The sequence below is a fragment of the Macaca thibetana genome, chromosome 1, assembly GCF_024542745.1.
Source record: "Macaca thibetana thibetana isolate TM-01 chromosome 1, ASM2454274v1, whole genome shotgun sequence".
NCBI lineage: Eukaryota > Metazoa > Chordata > Mammalia > Primates > Cercopithecidae > Macaca > Macaca thibetana.
In genome coordinates, this window is record NC_065578.1 from 67,273,117 (window position 1) to 67,283,929 (window position 10,813).

Below are 10,813 nucleotides of genomic sequence, written 5' to 3' on the forward strand. Positions count from 1 at the left end.
ATATACATTCTATAGTTCAAAAACATTGGCATGTAGATTATAAATATTTGCTATCTTAAAATATTTTTATTTGGGGGCAGGACTTTGAGCTGCTCCACCCCACCCCCACCTCCTGCTGCCCACGAAAGAATCAGAACCACTGCTGGGCAGGGTGGCTCATGCTGGAATCCCAGCACTTTGGGAGGCTGAGGCAGGCAGATTGCTTGAGCCCAGGAGTTTCAGACCAGCCTGGGCAACATGGAGAAACCCCATCTCTACAAAAAATACAAAAGGTAGCCAGGCATGGTGGCTGTAATCCCAGCTACTTGGGAGGCTGAGGTGGCAGGATTGCTTGAGCCTGGGAGGTGGAGGCTGCAGTGAGCCAAGACTGTGCCACTGCACTTCAGCCTGGGCAACAAGGTGAGACCCTGTCTCTGAATGAATGAATGGATGAATGAATGAATGAATGAATGAATGAATCAGAACTACAAGAAAACCTGCTAATCTCTCCACATTGTCCCGAGCCCATTAATTTCCCAGCTGTTTTGTGGCCTGAAGCTTCCATCCACCACAGAAACCAAGATATGCCAGACAGGAGAAGCACATGGTGGTCATTTCAGGGGCTAGTGTTAGTGAGGTAAGTGGGATTCCACTTCAGACAAGCTGGAGGTCATTGGGGAAAATGTCAGCTCAGGCCCTGGTGGCCCCTCTGGCCTCTGCCCACGCTTTTCCGGGTGCGGGAGCTCCCCACTGCGGGTGGGAGGTCAGGCAGAGCAGGAGCCCAGCCCTGCACTTCACCACCACCGAATGTGATGCCCTGCTGGGTGGACAGGGCCGCCAGGGCATGATCATGACAGAACAACCATGAGCGGCACCCAAGGCTGGCGCCAAGAACCTTCTGGAAATCCACCCTAGCTTATGTTAAACTCCATGTACCTCTTGTGGAGTCGTGTCAGAGAATTATGAGAGTCAGTTGGTCCACCTTTATCAGGAGAAGGTGCTCCAGGACCTGGTACTCAAGATGCCAGAATCCCAGTTGAGAAATTTCCTGGGTGTGAAGAGACAGAGAGCAGGGGCTTGCCGCAACCTTAAGCCCTGTGGTTTGGCGAAAACTTGGATCCTGCCTTTCTGGAGGAGGTTGACAGACAGTTCACCCTTGTGACTATGTCTAGTGGCATATGCTCCCCCTGTGGTGTACCCCGCAGCTGTGTTTGCTCACCAGATGTCCACCAAGGGAGTGACAGTGACTGAATTTAACATGGAGACCACCCCAGCCATGAGCAGATTCACATTTCATTTCCAGGGACCCTGTGGTAGGATGCTTCCTGAAGCCCTTGCTGGTCATGAAAATGAAACTGTTTCTTAAGCATCCTGGGAAGAAATAAATTATAGTATAACTAGGTGGTGAGCTGCATATTGGATGATCCAAAAATATTCTGATTCCCTGGCTGGAATCCAACCTGTTGATAGGTGTTTAGGGCTCAGAAGTAGCAAGAGCAAAGGTATTTAGAAGTCAGAGAACTGTAAAGTGAATGCATGTTATTTGATTTGAACTGAAACATAAGAGACCTTTGATGTATTTAGTTGGTTATTGGGACTGAAAAATGTTGTAATTAGATTGTCTTTAAAAATGTAATCATCCTGATTATATTTTTCCTATTTGGGCAAAGATAGAAGTAGAGGGGTAAAATCCTGCTATTTAGCACAAGTTTTAATGGAAAATAAAATCATTCTCTACAGTAAGGTAACTACCTACTTATATAAAGATGTTACCCCAGGAACAAAAATTCTTTTCTTAACTATTACTTGTAACATTGAAAACATGTTCTTCCCTTTCTCAAGGTTAGTATTTGCCACTTGGATTTTAATAATCCCTTTGCTCACCTATGAGGAACAACAATAAATGCAATACATTTTGAAGGAGAATTATCCTGGAGAATAACCAAGGTAGAGTATTTTCTTTTAGAACCAGATTTACTCCATTAGGACTTCAGCAAAGAACTGGTTTTTAGGAAAAGAATTCATAAAAAACTATATGGTAGAACCATTTGGGTATTTTCCAAGTGGTAAGAATAATTGCTATGAAAATGAATAGGGAAATTTTAAATTAATTATTTAAAAAGGAGCCACTGAATAGATTTTCTAAGCTTGAAACTATCTAGAGTACCATGAAATTGTGTTTGCAATTCCTTCTCAACAATGTGCTTCTCCTCTAGAAGCACATACATTGTTCAATACATATTTGTTCAATAATACTTTGTGGGGAAAAAAATCACTAGATTAAGAGACTCCCCTGAACCACTCCCAAGTTAAAAAAAAAAAAAAAAAAAAAAAAACTCTCAAAAGCAAGGATATGTATACTTTATTCCCTCACTCAAAAAATTATGTTCAAATATAAAATTAATCTCTAAAAACTCCCTTATAGGGGAGTCTCTCAAATATCATTCCCCCCCTTATCTTTCATTCTGCTCCCTATTGCCTATATCCAGTATTTCAGAATATAGGAAGAGACGGAAGGCATAGGCTTGCTTTTCACCTGCTTCCTCTTGAGACAGCAACACTGTGACCATCTTCCTCAAAGATGCCTGGAGTTCTTCTGGATGTCAGTCCAGGAAAGACACAAAACAGCTCTGCATTGCAGAGACCTCCCTAAAACACCTCCCTCCCATATTGGATAATTTCAACATGGCAGGGACACCCATGTGTGAAGTTCTTATTGGAAACCTTTAACAGATATGGTTTAAATTTTAATACAATGGGCAATGTTTTGTTTTCTAGAAAGACAAATTCTTACAGCTGATTGCATGCAGGAAAAGCTTTATTAAGTCAAGAAGCGGTTACACTTTTTTAAACTGCTATGCAGAATACTCAAACATTTTTAAAGGACATAGGAAACTACTAACATCTTTAGTGAGAGAGTTCCACTTTCACAATTTTCTCTGCTCCCAAACCCCTAATGATCAGCTATAGCATATTCATTTTTTAATATAGTATATGTCACGCAGCAATTTGTCAAAAGCTTTTGTTGTGAAAACACTTTTCTTAATTAAATACACAATTAAAAGATATGATTAAACACTTACACGATGTGAAATGTTTAAAGGTAATACACAATAATAGGGTTACCAAAGGACACCTTCCAATTTTTCTTTCTATTCATTTTGATGTTTTGTTCTTTTCAAAACATTTTCTCTTATTACATTTATTACTAAAGGCCTTACTTTAAATACATCATGCTACTTTTGTTCTCCTCTTCAAATGCCGATCTTTTAACAATTTGAATTCTCTGGCCTGGGAAAAAGAAGTTATCCACCTACAAGGTATATTTATTGACAATATGGATGTTACAGTCCAAACAGCACAAAATCAACCATGTACATGTAACACGGTGAAATGAGTCCACGTTTTCTACACACTACAGGATAGGAAGAGCTGGCTCTTAAGGCCCAGGGCTCACATGATTATGCACTTGTCAAGCAGCTTCTCAGTGGTGTTGGGCATCTGGGATTCCTTCTCGGGCTCCTGGAGGTCGGTGGGCTGCTGCTTGTAAGTCAGCAGCATGTGGAACAGCTCATGCACATTCATATCTGTCTTGGCCGAGATCTCCATGAAGGCGCAATTCCACTCCATCGCACAGGTGGCACCATCATGCAGGGTCACCTCCCGGTGGATGTCATCACTTTTATTGCCTACCAGCACGATGGGGAACTTATGCAGGTTGTTACCTTTGATCTTGCGGATCAGCTCATAGAAGGCCTTCAGCTCTTCCAGGGTTTCCTTCTTGGTGACTGAGTAGACCAGGACGAAGGCGTGGCCCCGGGCTATAACGTGGCGCTGCAGAGCGCGGCTGCTGTCGCCACTCTTGCTGTCGGTGATGTGCAGGGAAAGCACACCGTGGCTGCAGCCCAGCAACTGGCAGTAGGTATTTTCAATGGTCGGCAGGTACTCATGACGGAAGTTGCCGCTCGCCCACTTGTGCAGCAGCGTGCTTTTCCCCACACCAGCGGTGCCGACTACCACGACGCGGTAATCTCTGATCCTCCTGTGGGACTTGAAGGCGCGGAGGACAAGCAGGGCAGGCAGAAGCCGCAACCGCTGCAGCAGCTGCTGTTCCTTGGGGCGAAAACTGACGTTACCCATCGTTGGGATTCGGAGGGGAGATACGTGCACAAGTTCTCCCACACTTAGCTGGCAGCAGGAGACTGACTCCCTAGGAAGAAAGTGAGACGGTGAGAGATGGTAGTGGTAACCTACAATGTTGTCAGATGACGTCAGCCTGGCCAGCTGCTCCACTAGGACTCTGGAGAGAGTCCACCCCGTGACGCAAAGGGGTGCACACGGCGAGAAGAAAATTCCCAGGCACAAAGTTCAGCCTGCTAGACTGAGGGACCGGCAGGTGATATATACTCAGCAGACCTGGTGGTTTGCTTTTTACCATCTAGAAAGTGCAACAATACTACCTTTTGTTTTCTTTCCTTTAACTGTTTTATTAAATTCTCACTACACCCCTACAAGAAACACTTACTCTCATTTCCTCTCTTGTAAAATGAAGATTTTAATTGAAGAGGACTGAACAGTCAAAGAGAAGCAGGTGGGGGAATTTTCCCCACTCTCCGGGGCTGAATGCCAACGTGACATTTAGAGTGACACCACCACCCTGGTTAAAGCTACAGAGTCATCAGTACAGGGGAAAGGAGGGGTGTTTGGCATCAGTGGTGTGGGATGTAGAGAGGGGAGGCAGCTGCAGTCAGCACAGCCCAAGAAGAGGCATGGGGAGCACCTTTGCTCTGAGCATGCTGTCACCATGTGCCACCAAGAGCTGAGGGAGGGGTCTTAGTTCATGAATCCTTAGTCACAATGACAGTGGAGTTAAAAAATATATATATATATGTACCTTTCTTTTCAGTATCTCATCTCTGCTTAGAACACATTCTAAATATTGAACGAGTTTTTCTACAGAACAGTGGTTTTTCTTTTGCCATGGCTACTACCTTTAACAGAATAGTTTTAATTCAGCCTTATGGAAGTAGAGGAAATTTCAGGATTTGAACAGTCAATGAACTTTTTGAGTTCTGGAAAAAACACAGTAGAATAGGTTTGTAAGAAACTTTTCTCAGAGGTATATCCTCAATACCAGACAGCTGCCCAGGGGGACTGCTTCAGAAGCATCCTAGGTCAGATGGAAAAAGTTCTAGGCACCATGCAGACAGACCGCATAGCTGGCCTCTGGACACAGGTAGGAAAAGTACAAGGCAATGTCATTCCTCTGGCACTAAGTATAGAAATTTATACGTGTTTCTATGTGATGATGGTCCTGAAAATGCACTTCTCTTCAGGTACAGCTGTGATTGTGTCATGTACAATACCAGAAAGAGAAGAGACGCTTTTTGTATATAGCACACTTCCTATATAAACTAGCCTTTCTTGCTGGCTGTGTAGTTGAACACATACTGTCCCAGTACTGGGGAAAAGGACCCTTTTAGAATGTGCAAGGCCATGAGAGTAATATGTTCGTATTAGAGTTTTGGTGGTGATTTTTTTTTTTTTTTTTTTTTTTTTTTTGAGTCAGGGTCTTGCTCTATCCCTCAGGCTGGAGTGCAGTCATGCGATCATGGCTCACGGCAGCCTCAACCTCCTGGGATCAATCAATCCTCTCACCTCAGTCTCCCGAGTAGCTGGGACTACAGGCATGTGACACCATGCCCAGCTAATTTTCTTATTTTTTGTAGGGACGGGGTTTCACTGTGTTGTCTAGGCTGGTCTTGAACTCCTGTGTTCAAGTGATCCTCCTGCATCGGCCTGCCAAAGTGTTGGGATTACAGGTGTGAGACAACATGCCCACCCCATATTAGAGTTTTCGTTTGGAAAAAAAAACGTTGTTGCTGGTTGTTATATCTTCAGACTTACTTGCTTCTAATTCTAGTCTGGCTTCTTTAAGATAGCGTGATTCTAAGAGTATTCTAAACTTAAGTGGCAAAATTTAAGTAAATGATTTTATATTCTTGATTAAAGGGGACCAGGGATGTTAATACAATAGATATTTGAAATTGATACAAAATAAATACATACATATGTCTAAATCATTCATTTTTGCAGCTTTCAGGTAAAATCTAGCACTTTGTTCCAGTCTATAAGATGTGGTTAGTTGATATCATCTAATATTAAGTAATGATATCAGCTATCCAAATCCTGGGCACAATTCCTTTAGCAATGATGACCTTTAATAAAATTTAGCTTAAAAAACTAGATTTCTGCTACAGTGATGCAATCTTTCACATCTTATTTATTGGCAAAAATCAACAATCCAGCTTTCCTTAGGTCCTCACGCACTAGAGTTCTCTAGTCACAGAAATCCTAGCCCTGTCTGCACTGCCCACAACTATTATAAACTCCACGTTAGTATCAAGAGTTCCAGTAAAGACCAAGTATCTCTTGGCCACCAACATCCCACATTAGTAAATGTGCATTACTAATTATTCTGTTTTACATTACTTCCTGCTATAGGCGATGTATGTACAAATTCATTCACAGAAAATTGGTAAAGCAGCCAGGCGCGATGGCTCATGCCTGTAATTCCAGCACTTTAGGAAGTCAAGGTGGGAGGATCGCTTGAGCAAAGGAGTTCAAGACCAACCTGGCTAAAGGGAGACCCCCGTCTCTATCAGAAAGAAAATAAAAGAAAAAGAAAATTGGTAAAGGACACATGTGATAACTGAAGTTTCCAGATGTGAAAAGAACTCTCATTCTTTGGCAGTGGACCCCCCTCCCCCCAGCACTCCTTCCAGCTTCCCAGACCACCTGGCCTCAGGCTGAGAGGGAGGTGAAAGCTTCCAGGAACCGGAGGGCGTCCAAACCCAGCGGCCCTGCGGAGCTCAAGGTCCCGCCGCTGCTGCTGCGGTACCAGCCTGGCTCATGGACATCACCACGCATCTGCAGGGTCAGGTTTCTCTCTGGTGGCTGTAGTAGCACCTACCCTCCTCGTTCATCTCAATCTTACTTTCACACTACACGACTCCACTATTATTTCCTGAATACTAGCTACCTAAGCAGCTGTAATAGTGGACACTATGTCAACCTTTAAGCTCGCACACTTAACCAAGCCTCGTTCTTCTATATTAAAAAGTGCTAGCTTCCCAACGGGACTATCCAAAGTGCAGTTGCAGGACCTGCCACGAGCCCGCAGGGGCTGCGAGTGGCTGCGGGTGGCTCTTGCAATAATCGCGCCAAGAAAGACGTGGTACCAGCTGTAGGGACAACTCGCCCATAAACTTCCACTGGGGACAGCATCTGCTGGTTTGTCTGGCACATGTTGTTTTCAAGTACCCCTAAAAAAGCGAAAGAAAGACTTACCTTTCTCGGAGGTACGAACCACGCAGCCTAGAAGACAAATGCGCTGCTCGCAGAGACTGCCGCGACAACCAACTGGACGCCCCGAACGCTCACTCCTCTGAGGTTTGATTCCGACTTGCGCACAGGAGCGGGGTGCGGGGGCGCAGGGAGTGTCGGTAATAGGCATAAATTCCGCTTGCGCGATGCGTGGTGAGAAACCAGCCGGGAGGGGCTGGCCCAACGCAGAGCGGCCCGAGGTCAGCTTGGCATCTGCAACACTCGAGTGGCTAGTCCAGAAGTTCAGGGTGGGGTTACAGGTTGCGGAGGAACTGTAAAACTGTGGACTTTTTCTCACCTGTTGGAATAAGCTTCAGGCAAAACTTTGCCAACAAAAACCGGTCCAACTGATTTTTGACGAAGGTCCAAAAGCAATTTAATGCAGGAAAGATAATCTTTTCCACAAATAATACTGGAAAGATAGGACATCCATAGATCCCCCTGCCAAAACAAACAAACAAACAAACAAACAAAAAACCCTTAAATAAAAAGTGGCTAGACATAACTGTAACGCGTAAAATTACAAAAGTGTTTTAAAAAACAACAAACCCTTTATTGCCTAAGGCTAGGCAAAAGGTTCTTACATTGACATTAGTGGCATGACTAGTAAAAAGAAATTTTGATGAATTAGACCCCATACATTTTGCTTTGTGAAAGACCCTGTAACGATACTGAAAAGGTTTACCTAGGAGAAAATGTTTACAAGCCACGTATCTGGCATACAACCAGTATCTAGAATATGTACATAACTCAAAAGTCAATTATTTTTAAAAATTCAATTAGAAAATAGAAGACATGAACAGACATTTCACTGAAGATATGCAGATAGCAAATAACCATATGAAAACCTTTAGCCACTAGAGAAATGGGAATACGTGGCTTTCGTTATTCCTCGCCTACCACTAGGGCGGGTTGAGGGTCTGGCTCCAGTAGCCCCGGGTGCCTCTCACTCCTTGGGCGCACTGCTACTATCCTGGCAGAACCCTCGCCGAACCCTCGCAGGACGCCCCATCGGGTCCGCCAGCGGCTAGGAATACCGCTCCGCACCTCCCACCACCAGTCCCTTTTCCAAATGCGCCTGCGTCTGCCCGCCACGTCTCCGAGCCGGTCTGGCTTCTTTCTCCCTTGCCTGTGAGCGCCTGGCGGCGGATGTATTGAAAGCTGCGCACCACCGCCTACCGAGCGTTCAGGGGAGTGTATGGAAGTTGTTGGCAGCAGGTTTTGACAGCAGCACCCTGTGGGCCTAGTCCTTGGCGGTGGCACCTGGTTTTGTGTGCCCCAGCCAGCTGAGGCCGGTGTGTGGTGTGGGGCCGCTGGTACTGCTCTTCTGCCACTATAATCCCTCCCCCTACCAGGTACCTGGTGCATAGAAGTTTAAAGACCTGTGAGGTCTAGCCTGGCGCCTGTAATCCTAGAGAATGAGGTTGAGGCCAGGAGTTAGAGACCAGCCTGGGCAACATGGGGAGAACTTGTCTCTACTTTTAAAAAATTTAGCCCAGTGTGGTGGCTGCCGCTTGTCGTCCCAGCTATTTGGGAGGCTGATGTGGGAAGATCACTTGAGCCCAGGAGATCAAAGCTGCAGTGAGCCGTGATCACAGCCACTGTACTCCAGTCTGAGCAACAAAGTGAGAGCTTGTCTCAAAACAAATTCCAACTTGATTCTGGTATAGCATCACATGACAGGTAGCAGCCCTAAAGGAGATCAAAGTATTTTACCCCAAAATATATTTCTGGCATATTTTGGAATGGTCCTGTGCAAAGCTATCTTTTGTGAGGGAAATTTGCATTCTGTGGAGAATCTCCTTCCCTTTCCAGGTCTTTTCCTGATGCGAGAGGGATTTAACTAAGAGTCTGACACCTTTTAAGGTCATTTACCTTTTGAGATACATATACCATCTATTCTTTCTGAAGCATATTACAGGCTTCACGTATGTAACAAAAACCCTGGCTTCCACAACCTCCCTCCTGCCATCACTGGCCAAACCCTTCCTCCTCCGAAATGTCCTGGCTTTCCAGGTCAAACCAATGTATACCTTACATGTATTGATTGATGTCTTTGCCTGTATCTTCTGTCTTCCTAAAATATATAAAAGCAAACTATAATCCAAACACCTTGGGCACATGTTCTCAGGACCTCCTGATGCTGTGTCACAGGCCATTATATAGGACATCCATAGATGTCCTATATATAGTGTCACAGGTAGTGACACCACATATAGTGTCACAGGTCACTTATATTTGGCTCAGAATAAACCTCTAAATATTTTACAGAGTTTGGCTTTTTTCATTGGGTTTCCCCATTCATTTTGTTAGCATTAGCTCATACCCTTTTCGTCCAATCATATTTCTACATGGCTGTCTATATTTTGTTAATCCTAAGTTAAAAATAGACAATTTCCTCTATATGTTTGGGTCATCATTCTGCAGGCTCCCATGTATACATATTAAATACATTTATATGATTTTTTTCCAATTAATCTACCTTTTGCAGGTTGGTTTTTGAGTGAGCCTTCGCTGAAGTTTCCCCTTGGTCCCTACATTAATAATTAACTCAAACTGTTTTACCAAAATTTGATTCATAGCTTTTATCTCATTTTTCCAGAAAAATAATTTGGATCCAACTGTTTTCTATAAACCAGTAAGCTGATATGTTTTACTATCTCACAACTGAAATTCTAAAATAAAAGCTAGAAGACCTTTATGTGTATATCTATTTGTTTAAATGTATTTACACATATGTACATGTATTATGCTGTATGTTATGTCTACATAATAAAATTCAGTGTAGTAGGCCAAAAATCCCTTAAGAAATGTTAATCTGATTGGTTTAAATAGATGAGCGCTCATACAAAATATATAGTAATTAACCTAATTTTTTTAGTTCATGTGACTTAAGTAAATCTTTTTTACTTGGTTTTAAAATTGTAATTGGTTTTAAAATTGTTGATAAAAATAAAATTAAAAACGTCCTTCTAATCGTCAATATATATTTTTGCCTGTGTTTACTGGTGTGGGGGCCATGGCTCTTCACCCCCCCAAACATTTGCTGAAAAATCACTGACATAGGTCAGATTGATTAGTAAGAGAAAAGACATACAAATTTATTCAATGTGTGTACACAGGAGCTTTCAGAATAAAGACCCAACTTCTCAATGAGTTATAGAGACTTATGCACCAGGCTTGAAATTACAGAAAGGATGGGGGACTTGGATTCTGGTAAAACATTATGGGAGGAGAAGAGGAATTTATTGAGGGGCAGTGAATGATTGGTGAGAGAATGGTTGGATTGAGGAACAGATATTAACTTGCAAATGGTTTTTTTGGAATTTAAATCATCCTTGAAGGCAGTCATTGTACTTCTGTAAAGGTCTGCTTGGGTGTGGTCACATCTTGGTCTTCTTTTCTGTAACAGATGAGATAATAGGAGGTAGAGAACCAACAATTGTTC

The 10,813-nt window shown here is 43.4% G+C and overlaps 1 protein-coding gene across 1 annotated transcript; it reads right to left on the bottom strand.

Moving 5' to 3' along the window:
• Nucleotides 1–2,779: 2,779 nt before the first annotated feature.
• DIRAS3 (DIRAS family GTPase 3) lies at nucleotides 2,780–7,800 on the bottom strand. Its single transcript, XM_050765604.1, has 2 exons — nucleotides 7,330–7,800; nucleotides 2,780–4,189 (listed from the first exon to the last, which is right to left on the bottom strand). Exon 2 carries the CDS (start codon nucleotides 4,117–4,119, stop codon nucleotides 3,433–3,435), a length of 687 nt encoding a protein of 228 aa, XP_050621561.1. The 5' UTR covers nucleotides 4,120–4,189; nucleotides 7,330–7,800; the 3' UTR covers nucleotides 2,780–3,432.
• Between the last annotated feature and the right edge of the window lie 3,013 nt (nucleotides 7,801–10,813).